Source organism: Micromesistius poutassou (assembly GCF_964030765.1).
Source record: "Micromesistius poutassou genome assembly, chromosome: 9".
NCBI lineage: Eukaryota > Metazoa > Chordata > Actinopteri > Gadiformes > Gadidae > Micromesistius > Micromesistius poutassou.
This window is the reverse complement of record NC_140279.1, coordinates 1771687-1791135: the sequence shown is the minus strand read 5'-3', so window position 1 is coordinate 1791135 and position 19449 is coordinate 1771687. Positions and strand designations below refer to the sequence as shown.

General features: G+C 47.8%; 1 protein-coding gene across 1 annotated transcript in view; it reads left to right on the top strand.

Annotated features, from left to right (window-relative positions):
- insrb (insulin receptor b) overlaps nt 1-19449 on the top strand; it is a 79232-nt gene that overhangs the window by 18031 nt on the left and 41752 nt on the right. The window contains exon 2 of the mRNA XM_084473125.1: nt 6543-7088. Within this exon, the coding sequence (XP_084329251.1) occupies nt 6543-7088 (546 nt within the window). The remainder of the gene's footprint in view (nt 1-6542; nt 7089-19449) is intronic.

The window sequence follows — 19449 nt, the reverse complement described above, 5'->3', positions numbered from 1 at the left end:
GATTTTATTAAAAAATGGGTATAGGCTCTCAAGGTATCCACTTTGCCCGTTATCGATCGCTCCAGAAACCAGTATACACTCTGCCCTGCGTATCATCTTCTCAATTTGCCGCCGTGTTTTACTCTCTCCAGCTGCCATCCATCTTTGGCCCTTCGCAGGCCCGCTACCATTCATATTGAATTGACGTATTAAATTCTCCTGTAGAGAACGTAATTCTATAATTAAACAGCAGGATCTGTCTGAAATGTAGCTATGTTATGATGGAAGCTTTTGGGTTTCTTCTCTGGGACCTCAGTCGCACCCCGGTTGAAAAGAGTCTCAGGTCTGACGGTCCACTGTTATAGTCCTGTTTTTCGCTGTGTGCCTTTATGTCGACTGTCGTCCTGTAACATAGTCTTTCAAATCCGTACTCTACAATGCACAGCATTGAGATGTCAAACAGGCCAGTGTTTCTGCTGATTCCCACAGTGCCTGTCGATGTAGATTGAGTCTGATGTCAAGAACGTACAATATTGCCGGTTTATGGACACTGTTGAGGCCATAAAATACAGATAAAAAGCAGTCTCTGTGCCAAAACAATATTTACTTAGAAAACCATGTGCATGTGTTCCGGTGCATAGTTCCCTTTTGTAAATTGCACCAATCCACTGGGCTTGCTATATAGCCCTGCTGTAGACAACTAATAAACAACCGTTACATAAGAAGTGAAGGACTGCCACATGCCACGACATCTCCAGAACTCTAGAACTCTATAGTTCTGTCCAACTGCATGGAAGGTATTGGGGATCTTTCACACCATAGCCTTCTGATGTATAATAGGTTAACTCCTGCCATGCTATACTGCATACAAAATACAATGTTGACTTTTTTTTTTACGGACCTCCAGCCCGTAAAAAATGTATTTAACTACTATTATATTATAATTATGCATTTTCCCATGAAAGCTATATATACAATAGCCTAATAAAGGCTAATGCATGGATCATTTTGGCTGATTAAATTAGATAGTTAATTAATTAGATAGTTAGTTAATTGTCAGTTATTATTATTGTTGACAAGTTTAAAATATTTGGCTACCTGTGCTCTACCTGGTATATCTGTTTTTTTTAATCCAAAATATCCATAAACAAACCGAATATCAGGCTACCATCTGAGCATCCCCCTTTTATTTAAAATAATCCTAAACCATGTCCCTCTAGGGGGAGGGGGAGTCCCTAGTCAGCCTTAGAGCCGGCCCTCCGAGGTCCTCTCCCGCCTAAAGCGCAAAGCCTTTCTTCCTCTGTCTGTCTCATACCCCCCTGTCCCCCCTCTTCCCATTCCTGCTGCTAAATTAAGTGTCACACCGAGAGAGAGAGAGAGAGAGGAGGGGGGGGGCGAGAGAGGGGGCGGGCAGGGCAGGTGCCCGGCCCCTCTGCTCTCCTTTGGCAGTGCATGCTCTGATCCCTAATGGTATGGCCCATAATTGAACATTACAGTGTGTCTCAGTTGGTCTATTCTCCGGTCCCCTTCTATACAATATCCACCCCCCCACACCCCCCGCCCCCCTCTCTCTACATCCTCATTAGTGACTGATTGGGTTGTTATTGTAATTAAGAGGGCCCCGTCGGTCAGTGAGAGCACCAAGCAGTCTGGGTACGGGTGGTCCCTCAGTGGGGTGGGGTTATGGAAGGGCTCACTGTCATTGTCTGCCAGAGTTCTCCAAACACAACACACAACCACCCCCAGCCCCACCCCCATTGCATTCTTTCATGTTAAACAACAGACAGCTTGATTTATTGAATCATTTAAAATCTATGTTAAACCTCATAAAAATGTTGGATTTTTTTCTGAAACGGTGTGCATGATTGCCACAGAATAGAGAATAGCATGTAAAGTTGGATGTCAATTTTGTTCTCCAATCATCAGATTTCTGAATTGATGAAGACAAAGTCTTAATTAGGCTACCGATGTGTTCTCCTCTCTCTTTATACACCTGCATGCCTGCCTCTTCCCCCTCTTTCATTCTTCTTATGCTCAACTTACTTATCAACACCATTGCGCCATTTCCCTTCACTTGTACGTTCAGTGTCATGCCATTAGCCTGATCAGTAGCTATCTTAATATCCCTTCCAACGGTGTGTATTTTGTTTGTGTGTCTGTGTGGCCTGTCATGTAACAGTGAGCCATAGGGGCTCTCCATTCATGCATGTGATCGCGAGCCATTCTGGAGGCCCCTTACGTCACCCTGCCTGCCTAGCCGGGCTCCAGTTACACAGCCCTCCCCTAGCTCCGTCCCCCTCACTGGGTCCCCTCTCTTTTGCCCCCATTTGCCTGTAACCCTTTTCACCCTCCGCTCTTGCGATTAATACCGCTCCCTCCCATTCCCCAAACCTGGGAGGGAAGAGAGTGAGGACAGGGCCCATTGTTTTAAAGACACAGTGGCCTTTTTGGCTCGACCCCGATGGCGTTACATTCAGCTCCCCACCTCTCCCCCCCCCCCCCCCCCCCCCCTCTCTGCCCTACCCTTGACCACCCCTCCCCTCCCTTCCTCCTGCCATCTTTTCCTCATCAGTTCAAAAACAAGACTCCATTTTGTGGAGGGAGCTCCCAGCCGCAGTACAGCTTCCCCCATATGGCCTGCTGGCATGCTTTAGTGTCAGCAGAGCCCTGCCAAGACATCTAAAGTATGTGCTCCGCATTGCTCTGGGTGGGGGGGAAAGAAACAACAACGTTCCTCCTTGTTTCAGTGGACACAAAATGTGTCTCAGGTCGAAAGGAAGAAAAACAGAGTGAAGACCATAATTATCTCTTTCATGAGTAAAGGTTGTGTTTGTGTATTCTGTCACCTTCTCGGAGATCACTGGAGGACGGGGCGTGTTGTTGCTGCACACTGCCCCCCCCCCACTCCCTCTCCAGGCGTTACGTAACACTGTTTGTTACGTTGCACAATAGGTGTTCAGTGGGCGGACAGTGAGTGGGTGGCCGGTAGGCCTGCATCGGCGATGCCTCCTGGAGATAAGACGATAGGGCAGCCGAGATGAGGTGTAGGGTTCCTTGGGCTGTGAAGCACCGCTAAGTACACTCGACAACAGCTGCTTTCCTTGTCTGTCCTTGTCTCTCCCCGTTTTTTGTTTCAGTCCGTCTTAGTGCTTGGATCCAACAAGGGGGTTGTTGTTGTTGGTGTGCATTGGGTGTTTGTTTGTAGCATCCTGTGTGGACGTGATGTATGGTGGGCGTTGAGGGCCATTCATAAAGCATAAAGGTCTCAAGTATGACCGCCGCGGGACAGGAAAGGCCACTGCCCATGGGCGGCGAGGTCGGGGATCTGATACTTCCTCTTCACGCTTCAGCCCTTTCTCTCTGCCTCTCCACTGTTGCCGATGATTGATTCGTTCTTGTTATAGGGGAAGTATGCTATGTTAGGGATGACAATGGCCACCTCTGTCCCGAAGGTCTTGCCACCGAGCCATACACTCCCATGACCCGATGAAAGAGTACATCTGTTTGTGAGCAACAGCGTTGTCCTGTGTGTGTGTGTTTTTAAACGCTTAAGGTCAACCCGTAGGAAATTCCGTGGGAGACGCGTTAGGCGATCAGGTTGTGTCAGTAAGAGCAAACCCGTCAGCGCGCCACAGCAGTGCGCGTGGGCGGCTCCCTTGCTGCACACATGCCTCATATGAGCGGCGACGGGGGCTTTGCGGTTTCAACCGATGGCCAATGGCTTGATTAGCAGGTGGCTCACATGATGGATTTTTGGCCCTCTGCGTGACCCCAGACGGAGGCCGCGTGTGCCTTTTTAACCGACGGCCATGATGTCATCTCCGCTGAGTCCCATCAGCGTCTTGGAGCAGAGGCTCCTGCACTGCAGCGGCCTTCAGCCATGACCACCCACCGGCTCGTGAAATCAGGGCTTCGTCAATTTACTTTAGATGAGTCTCTTGACTTCAATGAAGCGGCATAAACAAAAAAGAACAAAACAAAAAAGTCGATCCAATGCGAAAATAAATTAAACACGGCGTCCATCATTCCTGTGGTTTTACATAGTTTAGTCTGTGTTTGTAGACTTCAATAACTCTCCTCCTTCACTCTCTCTCTCACTCTCACTCTTTCACTCTCACGCGTTTTCCTTTAAGCTTATTGGCGGAGAAGGGAAGAGAGGGAGGAAGCCTGTCGCCTTCAAGTGACATGTGTTGAGGGTTCATTTATGCTGAGTAGGAGGCCCAACGCAACCGGCCCTAGATTAGTTTGTAACTTTGAAAAAAACCGTCTGGCTGAGTTATGGTTATACAGTGGCCCCGGTCGCCGTATAACAGGTAAACATGCCGTGCGTCTGGTTTCTGGTCACATCATAAAAGTAGCTTTGGATTTTTTCTCTTCCAACAGGTTGATGTAAACGGCCATTTTAAAACCCAACTATTGAAGGAATTGGATTAGCACATGACTATGTTTGAGTATGCTCCTTTTGAACGGCACACCATGAGGCTAAACTTTGCAGACCTAATATAGAGGTTTCCTTTGCTTGGATGTTGTCATAGAAGCTTTCAATTCCAGTATTGGGATTTTTGTTCCAGAAGTCTTTGGGATCGGGTTTGTGCTGAATCAAACAAGTGGCCAAGTAAACCTCTGGAGACACTGTCTTGAGAGGCTATTGTTGATTTTAGGTTTTTACTTAGGTCTTCAAATTATACATGAGCTAATTCTATCAATCGCCTAGACACTCACACAGAGGCTATATGTACACACACAGAAGCCCCAAGCATACACACCGTTGACCTAGTCTGTAGGCAGCGTTTTCACCGTTGTAAGGCCTTAACTAATGAAGACAGGCTGTTTGTACCTTACAGTGTGTATAGAGAATAAGAGAAGTACTACAGAACTAGTACTATGGTGGCTAGTACTAGCCCATAGTTTCATTGTCAAATAAATGGTGTCACCAAGTTGGAGGTTCAGCTGCCTTTTGTAAGTTTTGCAAGTTCTTTGTGACCCTTCAGGATGTCAAAGCTTCCCTCCCTCCATCTTTTGCCGGTTGGGCTTGGGACTTGACTCTGGAACAGAGCTCAAACACGGACTAGTGTCAGGAAAATGACCTCTTCACCCCGAAGTCGTCGTTCAATTTGAGTTCTCTTTCATTGGTTCCGTTTGATCCCATGGCAAAAAAAAAAAACGTTTGCCTCAGAATCAAGCTTACCCCTCAATCCATTCCCGTTCATACACTGAATCAGACGTGGTGACGGTCAAAACGTTGTCCTGCGTATCGGGCCGATCGGGTCTTTGCTTGGTCGTAGTAAACAACAGTCTCCCTGTCTCCTGCCCTATCTGGCCGCCGGCCATTCAAAGAAGACCTTTAACCTCCGCATTGATGTGCAGCGCTACCGCCGCGCTGTGTGTACCTGGATTGTTGACATGTTTTTCCGTTTACTTATTAACAGAATTATGAGTTAATGGGTAGCTCACGGCCACAGGTTGACGAGGGTCACTAACCGCTCCACGGCAGCACGGAAAACACGGCAATAAAGTGTGTGGCTAATCGGACTGGGACAGCCTTTTTGTTGTTGTTGTTGTTGTTGTTGTTGTCTTGGTCTTTTACTCTGTACGCGTTAAAGATTGCCGGTGGATAGATAAAAGTTTTTGTGTAAAATGAGTCATGGCGGTCTTAGATTAATTAAAACTGTAACTATAAACCATGCATATGTTGTATGCTGTGCGTCTATCGCGGTTGCTCCTTTCATTTTTATTTGAGTAACACAAGCACATGCTATGGATGGACCTGTGAGATGACCAAATATCATCGCTCAGCCACCTTCGGTCAGCTGGTGTGTCAACACGTTGACCTTTCCTCGCCACAGTGACAAAACCCTATTTAAGTCCTTCGTAAGATCACGTGTGTCCTTCTATATCTTGGCGCCCCCCCCCCCCCCCCCCTCTCCCCGCTCTGTATTAAAACAGCGATATCGGACGATCAAAGGAGAGGGAATGACAAGGAGTTAGATGACGCCGCTGTTGTGATCAACTTCATGTTCATGTGTTGACGCCAAGAAGTATTTCCTTGTTGCTATGTGTAGCAATAGCAACCGCGGCAACTGTGTCGCTTTTCTCTCTCACATCTATGAGGTGTCCCCTAATGAATTTTCATGAAATCTCTGTGTATGTGTTTGTCTATGTATGTATGTATGTGTGTATGTATGTGTGCGTGCATGTGCATGTGCATGTGTACTCATCAGCTGTGCATGTGCAGGCGCGAGATTATGAATGAAAGCAGAGAAGCCTTTTAGCGCGGGTAACCCTTTCCTCTCTGCCTCAGATTCAGATTAGACGGCACTGAACAATAATGTCCTCTCTGGGGAGATGCTGTTGGGAGGAAAATAACATAGAGTAAAGTGAGGGAGAGTGGGAGTGATTGCAGGCAGTCAGTTATTTCTTTTTTTCAAGGGACTTGAGAGAGGCAGCGTTTGTGAATTGCTCTTCTCTGCTTTAATGCAAAACACTTGGGGCTTAGATAGGGAGGACATGCCGCAGCTACTAATGTGTCCTCTGTTATCTCCTCCATTCCTTCTCACCTCCAGTCTGCCCGAGCAAGGACATCCGCAACAACGTGACGGACCTCATGTCGCTGGAGAACTGCACGGTCATCGAGGGCCACCTGAAGATCCTGCTCATGTTCAAGACCAAGCAGGAGGACTTCCGTGGCATCAGCTTCCCCCGGCTGCGGGTGGTGACGGACTACCTGCTGCTGTTCCGCGTCTACGGCCTGGAGAGCCTTAGCGACCTCTTCCCCAACCTGACGGTGATCCGCGGCAACAACCTGTTCTTCAACTACGCCCTGGTGCTGTTCGAGATGCTGCAGCTCAAGGAGATCGGCCTGCACAGCCTGATGAACATCACGCGGGGCGCCGTGCGCATCGAGAAGAACCCGGACCTCTGCTACCTGGCCACGCTGGACTGGTCCAAGGTGCTGGACACGGAGGACAACTACATCGTGGAGAACAAGAAAGACCGGGAGTGCGGCGACGTGTGTCCCGGGACGGCCCAGGGGCAGAAGGTCTGCCTGCAGAACACCATCAACGGCCACTTCCGGGGCCGCTGCTGGACGCAGAACCACTGCCAGAGAAGTAAGTGTCACAGCGCAGGGGGGGGGCGGGGGCGTGTCAGGATGGTTGAACTCTCTCTGGTTGGACGGGTGTGTGCGTCACGTGCGAGTACATGCAAACATGCACACTTGAGTTTGTGCTGAATCTAAAGCTTCCGCAAAAGACTCACGACTCACTTGTTCAGAGTTTATGTTTGGTTTTATGAACATCCTTACTGTACCGAGAGCAATATATAGTTAATTTTTCTTCTGACAAATGCACTTTTTGTAAGTCGCTTCGGATAAAAGCATCAGCTGAATGCACTAAATGTTCATTTTAATGTAAATCTCTATAGATGCGTTACCACCACCGGTATTTAGTCGATATGGGTGCCCAGGCTTTAAATGTTGTCCCCGAGTGCGCCGTGTGTGTGTGTGTGTCTGGGGGCTGAAGGAGTTGAAGAATGAGTCTAGAAGGAGGTTATGGTGGTGGAAACATGTCCGTATTGACCGGCCGGAGGTGATGGTCCAGCACTCGGGTATCCATCACCCTGCCTGTTGTAAAGTGAATATGCACGGGACAATTTCCTTCGCAGAAATCAATCTGGGGCGGGTTTTGTTTTGGCCCCAAATAGCTTCTTCCTTAATGAGTTCCACAATACGGGGGGGGCGGGGCGGGGGGTGCTCTTGATATTAGCAATTGGGGGTGGGGGGTCACGGACATGACCCGCCCTCTGATTAGTATTCATTGACTGGGGCATTGTGGGTAAGTGTCCTGTAATTACAGGCTAGTGATCTGCTTGATGGGAGAAAGGGCTCCACTGCATTGTAAAACAGCCAACCGCACAATGACAGGTAGGCATTATGGGTAAAAAAAAAAAATAGAAAAGACGGCGACAGAGTTTAAGGAGTGAAAGGCGGCAAGGGAAGCGGTGAGAGAGTGCGAGTCAAGACAAACACGAGGGACACATCGACATGCAGGAGTCTGATTTATAACTATATACTTGTTTGGTATAAATTACACAGCCTTTATGTTCTCGGGTCAAAGTGAGCCATGGGTCAGTGTTGTGCTGTCGCCAGCGTGCTACTGGGTCAGTCGCTCGGTCACATTTTCCTTTTCATGTCCCGAGCACCGAGACAGGCTTCCATTGTGACAGAGCCCGCTTATTATTGTTGTGAAGGCGATTACAGCTTGTGTTGTTATTTTACCAGTTGTTTTGTTCCTGCTACCGCCTGTCCCTGCGTCTGACTGGTAGGGGAGTGTTTACAGCACTCTCTTTCTCTCTCTCTCTCTCTCTCTTTACCTCTCTCTCTCTACCTCGCTCCAACTAGAAATTAGAATCGGGTTATAGAGAAAATTGACAGCTCTAGTGTGTGTGTGTGTGTGTGTGTTTATGCGCATGCGTGTGCGTGTGTCCTCTGGTTTGGGAAGGCCAGGGAGGTGCTATGACACGCTGCTGCATGTCATGTGACAGGTGTCAGTTTAGTCAAGTGTTGTGTGTCAAAGCACCAGTCATTTCTAGATATTGATGCAATGCCTCTCTCCCTGTTTGTGTGTGTGTGTGTGTGTGCGCATTAGTGAACATCAGTACATGATATGTGTGCACTGTAAATATCTGTTTGCATTGTCCTCAGAAGAGATGGCAACAGTCTCCCCCCTCCGTTCAAATAACTTGACTCACTGAAGTTGTTTGTTTAGAACCATCAGAATATAACTCCTCTTCTGAGTTGAAATGAAATACAGCTGGTGAGATCAACGGTGAGATATTTATCTGAACCAAAGTGTGTAAAAAGAATAAAGAAAAATCTGTTTCATATCAGAGGCAATGAAAATGAAACTATTGTCCTTTTTGGAAAACCTGCACCTGCAAAACAAAAACAAAGGGCTGAGAAAGGAAATATTGGGAGGTTTAAAAGTGGCCACACATGGCCACACATGCAGCAAGCGGACATCAGATGGTGCGTTTGAGTTTATGTGTGAGTGGAAACTCTGCTTGCTTTTGGCTGCCTTTTACAGGGGTCTCGTTGCCCGAGGTAAGAGCCAAGATTTCCTCTGATCCTTTGCGCACGCAAATAAAACAGAAGCTTGCATAATCGGTACCGAAAGACCCCATAGAGCTACATGAAATCATCATTGTGTGTGTGTGTGTGTGTGTGTGTGTGTGTGTCTGTCACCCAATGCATGGTGATGAGTGTCTGTGTACATGCATGTGTGTCCATATACATTTATGTTTAAGTACGTCTGTCACAGGAGGGTTGCGCTTGCCAAAGAGTGCGTTGAGTGACTTGGTCACTCGCAGGCTACAATTTCTCTCTTGGCTTTGACAAGCTGTCACCGACGCTGTGCCTCCTGATTGAGTATTACGCTTGCTTGCTGGCTTTGCCATGAGGACGGCTGGTCAGCAGAGTACAGTGAGTCCTGCTTGAGTCTGACTACGTCCGAGTATCACAAAATCGAAAACGCTAACGACTCACAAACGGAGGCGCACCTCCACGTGTCTGCAGGGGGGAGGAGGAGGCGCTGTTTCAGACCATTGGAAAGACAGACGATAATGAGGATTTGGAATCACTCATGGTCAATAACAATGTTTCATCGTCGCTCCTTATTAAGATAATGAAGAGATGTTATTAGTAAATGGACTGCATTTATAGCGCTTTTCTAACCAGTGCCCACTCAAAGTGCTTTACAATATTGTCTGACATTCACCCATTCATGCACATTGCACACATTCACACACCGAGGGTGGTGTCAACCACACAAGGCGACAGCCAGCTCGTCCGGAGCAGTTAGGGTGAGGTGTCTTGCTCAGGGACACCTGGACACTCAGCTAGGTGGAGCCGGGGATCGAGCTAGCAACCTTCCGGTTACCAGCCAACCCGCTCTACCTCTTGAGCCACATGCCGCCCAGATATGAGCAGTGTCACTTTAGGGACAGCTTTTCATTAGAGAGGCCTTCACAGCCTCAACGCCGGTCATTACAAATGCAGATCACTTTGGTCATGTTCGCGTTGTATCAACACTGACCCGATCTGCAGCGGAGCAGCCTCTTACAGCACAAGCCTCCGCGCTCGTATGAAAGGGCGTAATGAGACTCTTTCTGCAGGACAGAACAGAAACACCACTTATAACACTAATCACTTTAAACACTGCTGTGAGTCCTCTGCCTTGAATAACTGGAGCGTTTCCCAAGGCCTTCTATGAGTAAGTGCTGTGATAGAGCGCGCCAAAGTAAAACAAGTCACTGTTCATGGCTTTTAGCAGAGACACCATGTGGTGTGTGTCTCTCTCTCTCTCTCTCTCTCTCTCTCTCTCTCTCTCTCTCTCTCTCTCTCTCTCTCTCTCTCTCTCTCTCTCTCTCTCTCTCTCTCTCTCTCTCTCTCTCTCTCTCTCTCTCTCTCTCTGTGGGTGTTGGTGTGTGTGGGTGGGTGCAATACTACAATGTTTTTCTATGAACACTCTGGCGTGTGCCTTGGCTTCCACTTATTTTGTGTGTGTGTTTGGGTGAGTGTGTGTGAGTGTGTGTGTGCGAGCGTACAGCATGAAACTGACTCCAAAGGACCTCCAGTTCATTAACTAAAAATCCCAGAGTAAAGTGTTAGATGGATGGATGGATGAAAGGGTGGTCTTGGGGAGGGTGGGGGGGCCGAGTTGGGGTCCAGCTTCCGAGACAGGAGAGGGGAAAAGAGGAGAGCCGAGGAGAGCGCCGTCGTGCTCCTCCTGGTCAGATAAGCCTCTCTATCTGTCACTGAAGCATGATGGCACACTCTGTTCTCAGCGGGTCCACCAGCCAGTATCACGCTTACACAATACTATACACCCACGCACACGCAGGCACACACAGACACACACACACACACACACACACACACACACACACACACACACACACACACACACACAACGGACACTCAGACACACACACACACACACACACACACACAAACACAGACACATTCAAATGGACACTCACACACTCAGACACAGACACAGACACACCTACTCACACACACACACACACGGGCACGCTTGAACATGCACATACACGCACACACACAGGCACACACACTCACAGGCACACACACACACACACACACACACACACGCATGCACACACAGGCACACACACATGCACACACAGATGTATAAAGTACTAGAGACCCAGACTTAAGTAAAAGTACAAGTACTGTATCAAAAAAGTGACTTGAGTAGAAGTGTTCTTTAAACACCCCACTTAAGTGGAAGTACTAAACTACAAAATGTTTTGTACTTAAGTATTGCAAGTAGTTTATTTTAAAATGTACTACTCAAGTACTGAAAGTAAAAGTAAAAGTATTGTGTTTATATTAAAGAAAGCAGTCAAAAGTTTGAATATCATATTATCTCAAATATTTAAACTTAAGGACACACAATTCCTTTGGCTGTAGCAGCAGTACAAGGACAGGAATACATACAGAGCTGTCTTAAAGCTGTCAAAGGCCACATACAAGTGTTTATGTAAAAACAAACAACTAAAACATCTCAAAGGTCAGAGGGGTTTTCCAAACGGCTAAGTGACAAACATGGGTAAGTTAAAGGACAATTCTGGTATTTTGAACATTGAGCCCCCTTTCTGGTTTGTCTAGGTTGAAATAGAGTGGTTGACACCGACATTTTGACTATTGGTCCTGTCTCGGGTATTTGGCTCATTTAGAATCGCCCCTGCCTGCTTCAGAATGGCTGGCTACTGGCTAAAACAACCCTAAACGTTTGTTTTCAGAAATGTGCAACTCACCGAGTGGTTAGTGGTGTTTGTTGATGTTCCAAATCAAGTATCGTAGCAAAATACAGTTTCTGTCGTGTTTGATTGCTATTTTATTGCATTTAGTAAATCCCATTGATTTCTGTTGGAAGACTCATTGCTCGTTGGCCGGAAACGGAAAGGGGGGCTGTTTACGTTTGGTTGTAGTCTTTTCGTTCGGTTCTAGTCCTACTGTTGAGACGGAGAACCGAACAAAAAGACTACAACCAAACGTAAACAGCCCCCCTTTCCGTTTCCGTCCAACGAGCAATGAGTCTTCCAACAGAAATCAATGGGATAACATTTTTATAATTGTAACCAGTAACGATTCAGCACATGAAAAATGGATTGGAGTAAAAGTATTAAACTCATCAAAAATATGTAGCGAAGTAGGAGAAAAAAGACACGCACACACACACCATACACATATTCCAACTAAAGAGGTAAGTAGTCAGAGAGAGGGGGAGGACAGAGAGGGAGAGGCTGAGAGAGTTTTAAGAGGTTAAAGGAAGTCAATTGAGCATGTGATTGACCTGCACACGCAACCAAACAAAAACAAGCCGGGCCCAGCATCCCCGTCGCGTGTGAAACTGTTCGCTAGTTCTCTTGTTTTCCCCATCGACTCCGGTCTTCCAGCCAGTCTCCGGTTCTCTTCGCAAGAAACTACCTACTGATTTTTCCTGAGGTGGTGACTAATTAGCAATTCACTGCTAAATGACTTCTTCATGTGCCAAGATCACACACACACACACACACACACACACACACACACACACACACACACACACACACACACACACACACACACACACACACACACACACACAACACACACATTTCTCTTAAGGGAGATCCCATGCGTGTCTGTGTGTATTTTCATAGTTGCAAACAGGTGACCTTTAATTTAGAAAGACACTGTGGGTAGCATCGCTCTGGTGGCTGGGATATATCAGCCCAATTAACGGAAAATCTCAGTGGAGATAAGGATCATTAAAACTCCATTACCTTACTAATGGTACCTTTACTGTCAAGGCAACCGTGCCATCACGTTTTCTACTGTGTACTCGTCTTAATCATAAATCTCCACAAATCTCCACCTAAGTTATTGCTGGAAGAGAAGAGGTGTTCTTTCCAGCGTACTGTATGGGTATGTGTATGTGAGCCTTGGTCTTCTAATATTTCTCATGAGTCTCTCTCACCGCGCTCCCTTCTCTCCCCCCTTGTGTTGATTTGTTTTGGGGGCTGGGAGGGGGGGGGGGTGGGGGGGGGAGTCTTTGGAATAGTTTTCTGGGTCACTTGACCTTTGACATAGAGGCTTATTTTGCTATTACGGCAGCCTGTCCTTGGCTAGCTGTCTGAGCTGTTTGCGCTAGCCCTGCGTTCCCCCGGTCAATCGATTCCAGAGCAGCCCCGGCCCTGGGCTCTTGCGTTAGCTGAGATGCTAAAGCTAAGGCTCTAAACTAAAGCTCTAAACAGCAGCTCTGTAGCCGTGCGGTGGTAAATATACTGTGTTTGTGTGTGTGTGTGCATGTGTGTGTGCGTGGGTGTGGGTGCGCGTGCGTTGGTTTGTAATTGTGTTTTAGGGTCCTCAAAAGCATTTCATCTAGGGATATAAGGACCTGGGAGGGGCCCTGGTTGAGACAGCCATACGATTACTCTGCGACGTTGTCGTGGTGATCACGCGACAAAGGACGCCCCGCTGCGTATGGAGTGGATCTTCAGAGTTTCTATCGGAAGAATTGGGATAATTAGTGTATTTTCGTACAGTGTGCTTACTCTGCTTGAGGGATGGGCCCGCTGTACTGGCGTCTGAGATCAAGGCGCTAGGACCCATTCTCGCCCCGTCTCCCCTTTGATCGCCGTGGAAACATGCTCCTCCTTTGATGCTGTCCATTTGTGATGGCTAAGGCATTCCCCCTGGCGGCTCCACTCGCTCACTCGCTCCCGCCCGCTCTCCCCCTGTCTCGCTCGCCCACTCACCTACTCACTTCACACACGCACGCACGCACGCACAAATGCCCACAAACACACACACACACACACACACACAGCACACACAAACTTGGCGTGTTTGAATTACCATGAATATCTTATGAGATTTGGTGGGGGGAGTGCATGGGTAATGGAGAGAGAGAAAAGGAGAGAGGCAATCAGAGAGGAGGAGGAGGGATGTACTTGTAAAGAAACGAGGAGGTAGACTAAGAAAGGGAGAGTTGAGGGATGCACGTGGTGCTGTAGTAATTACTCTGGTGTCTCTCTTCCTGCCAGGCTGCATCCTCGTCGGAAAATTCAAATTAACTTTGATAACCTGGCTTCATTTATAGCTGTGTGTGTGTGTGTGTGTGTGTGTGTGTGTGTGTGTGTGTGTGTGTGTGTGTGTGTGTGTGTGTGTGTGTGTGTGTGTGTGTGTGTGTGTGTGTGTGTGTGTGTGCGCGTGCGCACATGTGCGTGTATGTGTGAGTGAGTGCGCAAATGTGCGTGTGTGTGCGTGTGCGACATGTGCGTATGTGTGTGAGTGCGCACATGTGAGTGTATGTGTCAGTGCGCCATGTGTGTATGTGTACATGTTCATGTGTGTGTGTGTGCGCGCATGCGTGCATGTGTTCTCAGTTCATTGTCTAGTCGTACGCCGCTGGTTGTGAGTGAGTACTGGGTGTGTACTGGGTGAGCACTGTTTGCGCGTGTCCGCGTGCCAGTGGACGCTGTGTGACTCTGTGCACGTGCAGTCCTCCTATTCATCCAGTGAGCGCTGCGTTAGCCGCGGTGCAAGCAGAGAGCCCCGGGGGTCCGTTCTCAGCCACAGCTCATCAATGGACCGGTTCTCCCATTCTTCTCTGCAGTGCACACAAATGCATATCAATGCTTGTGGGGAGATGCGCGCACGCACACACACACACACACAGGAACATAAACATACAACACACACGCAAGGAAATGCACACATACACACACACAATAAGGACAAGCTCAAGTTAAGGTCCATGTATGGTATAAAAATAGCCTACCAATTATACATGTATTGAAATGAGCCACAGGAATTGGAATACACTCACATACACAGCGGTAGCTGGTTGCACAGAGTAGCCTTTAGGCAGCAGAGGACGAGGGCTATCAAGGAAAGCCATGCATCAGAGCACCGGGCTGGGCCACTTCATCTGCTGCTCTGAGTGTGTGTGTGCGTGTGCCTGCTAGTGTGTGTGGGTGGGTGTGGTTACAGTAGTAGTAGTAGTAGTAGTAGTAGTAGTAAGCTGTGTTTTTTATTCTGTTTGCTAGAGAGTAGGAGGGGAAAATAGCCAATGGTGTCTCTTGTTTTGTAGCTGCTCTTGTTTTTTTCAGTGTGAATAGATCAGATAAACAACCCATTGCAAATATGAAGGGGAAGCTGATGTGTTGCATCATTTAGACACCCCCTGTTTGTAGAGAGAGAGAGAGAGTGTGTGTGTGTGTGTGCGCATGCGTGCGTGTGTGCGTCCATCCGTATATGTACTTGTGTGTGTGTGTGTGTGAGTGTGTGTCTGTGTGTAGCGGTAATGTGAAATTCAGAGGAAAGGGATGTTGGCCGGCGAGCTGTTGTTGCTGGCCAAACGGTCAGCCGGAGGACTTCCTCATTACTTCCTGCTGTTGTATGAAGCACTTCCTGACGCGGGGCTTAGTGACCGAGGGAGCGGCAGCAGGCGATCGGTGAGAATAGATCGGCCGCCGCCCGTCGGAGGCTGTTTGGCTCGAGGCTCTTTTGAAACGGAGACGCCGCAATTATCCCTCAAACCCATCCACGCCTGAGCAGAATTTAGTATTTTGACACCCCGCTGAGGATTTAAATCCATCGCTTAGAGGCGATTTTTCTTTTTCACTAAATGCTTAGAGGAAGCGAGCGTCTCTCGAAATAGCCATGTTGGAAGAGTACACGGTTTGACAAACCGCTTCATAATGCATCCAGGTCAGTGTGCCCTCGGATAGTTTACAATGACAAGACAGGCGGTTCACTTTGGAGACAATGGGGAGGACTGAAGCAATGAGGGGGCCGTGTGTGTGTGTGTGCGTGTGTGTGCGCACATGCGGGTGTGTGTGTGTGTGTGTGTGTGTGTGTGTGTGTGTGTGTGTGTGTGTGTGTGTGTGTGTGTGTGTGTGTGTGTGTGTGTGTGTGTGTGTGTGTGTGTGTGTGTGTGTGTGTGTAGGTGTGTGTGTGTGTGTGTGTGTGTTTTTTTTTTGTTTGCGTGTCTCTCACTCCATCCCGGGGGAGAGGAGATTGTTTTCAGTTGTTCAGATGACCGCAAACTGCCCCCTGCCCGCGTCATCATGCACACGCGCCGCGTCGTATTGATGGGTAAGCACAGTAGAGGCACGCGCGCCACTGCCGTCATGACACACCGGCCGCGGTGTAGGAAGCGTATGCGTGCCCGCGCGAACGTCACATATTCAGCCAACAGGCACGCCTACATGTTCACACTCAATCATACTTTGTTTTCAGCCAGATCCCGCTGTTTGCGCTCTCCATACCTGTCCGTTGTGTCAATACCGGGGACTGTGGGGAAAAAAATAGGGTTGATTCCCATAAAGCTGTGTTTTACTGGACCGAGTGTGGGGTTTGATAACACCCCTGCTCAAACGCTGTCACTGGATTGACGGTCACATGACGTCACGTGACCCTTTCATACATTCACGTGCCGTGCTGTGATTGTACTCGTGACGTGATTCATCCTCCTGTTTATCTTCAGGTCAGACTTTTAATTTCAGGGCACATGCCAGGTTATGATGGAACGTAACCATAGCGTTGCAGACCCCAGCAATAACAACGTCGTCACGCATCATCCATTCCAGCAATCTTGTTTACCTCAGGTTCAGGAATGCCAAGCCGAACACTGCCAAAATACCCTACCAGTTCTATTTTTTTAACGAAGCAAAGAAAAATTGACATGAAATCCCCATACCACTCGCCTTTACAACAACATCTGTGGACGAGTAGACAACGGCTTTACTCGCCTTTTGAAACGTTTCATCACTCCCCCACCCCTCAACTGCCTTGCCTTCCCGACACACACACACACACACCGCGCCACAGAGGCAACGTACTCCGTTCTCCACCTCCCGGTTTACACCACCTCCTAACGCAGACACACACAGGTGGGGAATGTGTATGAGGGGAAGTCGCACTGTGCATGCCTGTGTCTGCATGCACATGCATGCACACATGCGAGAGCCGTGACCTCCTCCTCCGCACATGGTGGTCCGAGTGGACGGGCGGGGTTGCTGCTTTGTGACGTTGTAGTCACGAAGCAGCAACCCCCCCCCCCCCCACACACACACACACACGGCATCCAGAACATGTGACACGTCGGGCTTTAGCGGATACATGGAATTGTCTTGGTGCCTTTGAGGCGGTACTGGGTTTTTCCGTGGTACGGTGGGGGTGCTTACCCGACGCCTCCAGCAGGAAGTTCACCGTGTTCTGCGTTCTGTGTTGTTTTTCTGTCACCTGTCTGTGCCAAACTGGATATTTCCTGTGATAAGATTCAGCGGAGCAAACGGTGGCTATTCATTGTCAGTTATTTAAGTTGATTGTGTTGGAATTGGAATTGTGTTGTTTTTTTTCATAATTATTGATACGTCAATTATTTCAGAATAATTACATTATCATTTCATTAATTGTTAATTTTCTCATATGCACACGGAATGCATCCATGTACATGTCATGAAACGGACCTTCATAGAAATCGAAATCCACCTCTCTGAAATACACATCAAAAAAGTGGCTTTACTACCGGAAATACTCAATGTTGGTGTCAAATTTCAGTAACCTAATCCACCTCAACCCCCCCCCCCCCCCCCCCCCCACCTTCAACCTAGCCTCCTCTCCCCTACTGAGAATTCATTTTCTTCCCTCTTGCTTTACTACAGCCTTCCTTCATTTCCTGCCATTCTAAAAATCCTTCTACCCAGAAACCATCTCTCGCTCTCTTTCTTTCTTTCTTTCTTTCTTTCTTTCTTTCTCTCTCTCTCTCTCTCTCTCTCTCTCTCTCTCTCTCTCTCTCCTCACTGAATACACATTAACTCTGTTTTTCCCACCTCTTTCTCTTCTCTGAAACATTTCCCCATTCTTACACCCCGGGGCTGGGGCGCGCGGCTACCGTGTCATTCCTGGGAGCTGGTCGGACGTGTTGGGTGTCTGGGAAGGAACATAAGAACATAGTTCTCGGCACCAGGGCTTCAGTGCCCACACACACACACACACACACACACACACACACACACACACACACACACACACACACACACACACCTCCCGCTCTGAAGGTTGTACGTGGTGATGTCAGAGGCACCGCGCTGCCTAATTTGGGGGGAGGAGGGGGAGATATTGGGAGAATGTGACCCCTGGTTTCACCGGCTGAGGTCAAAGGTTGCGACGTGTGTCCTTTTGGGGGTGACGTGTTTAGTGGAACAATATCGCTGGGAACGGGGATCTGAGGCAAAGCGGACAGGGACATTCTGTGGTTTGATGGGCTGTCGTCTAGCGTTTATCTGTCTCTTCTGCCGGTTTTATCTCTACGTAGATTCCCCAGGAGCGTCTGTGAAATGTCACTCTTAAACTGGGGCCAACACATTTGTTCAAACTTCTTTGTCACTTCCCTGTAGCATTTTCTTCTGCATTTTCTATGGCTTTTCTTCCGTTTAATTGATCAAAAAAGTGTCTAAACAACTATCCCTAACCCTAACCCCTAACCCAACCCACTAACAATGCATTTTAAAGAAATACGTTATGTTATAAAACGGGCTTATAATTCATACTAGTATTCTTACACACCTATGGATAATACTTGTGTCGTGTACATGAGCCACACCCAGTGTGGTTTGATTCGTGGCAACCCTAAAATCAATATCGCTCTCATTGACTCATAGAACTCGAAAGTCCCGCCCTTTCCGATGGTCACCATGGGACCTATGAGATCAGCGAAAGTAAATTATTTTCTAGTCCCAGTCTTTATGTGTCCGGGATTACACATGTTGTTTGTGGATTTAAATGATCATTTTTCATGTCAAGAGTTTGACCGTTTATTGTGTAATTGTTCAGTTAAAGTCTGCAGAGAATACACAATGAGAAAGACTACGTGTACTGTACGTGACGTCACGCTCCCTGCGACTGGCGTGGACAAGACCGACGATCTCCCCATCGGCATAACTGAAACTCTCCACATGCCTTGACTTAAAATGGTTTTCACCTCTGAAGTGAAGTGGAGCAGCGAGACCGCCATGTCTGTAGTAGAGTTCCAAGTGCGGGTGGTGACGTATATCATTCGTGTCATTTGTGCAAAAAAAAAAAAAAAAAGTATCCACAAACAACATTATGTGTAATCCAGGGCATATAAAGACTGGGACCATAAAATAATTACTTTCTCTCCATTGAAACCCATTCATATTTGACAATCTCATAGGTCCCATGGGGACCACCGGAAGGGGCGGGACTTACGAGCTCTAGTGCAATGCACTGTGCAAATGCACTTCCTTTGTTTGTGTTGTCTTTATTATTTTATCCATTCATTGATTAAATTGTATTAAATCATGAGAGTATTTGCGACACGGTTAAATCTATTCTCTTTTCCTAATGCAACGTCTGCATTCAAACGTTTACAA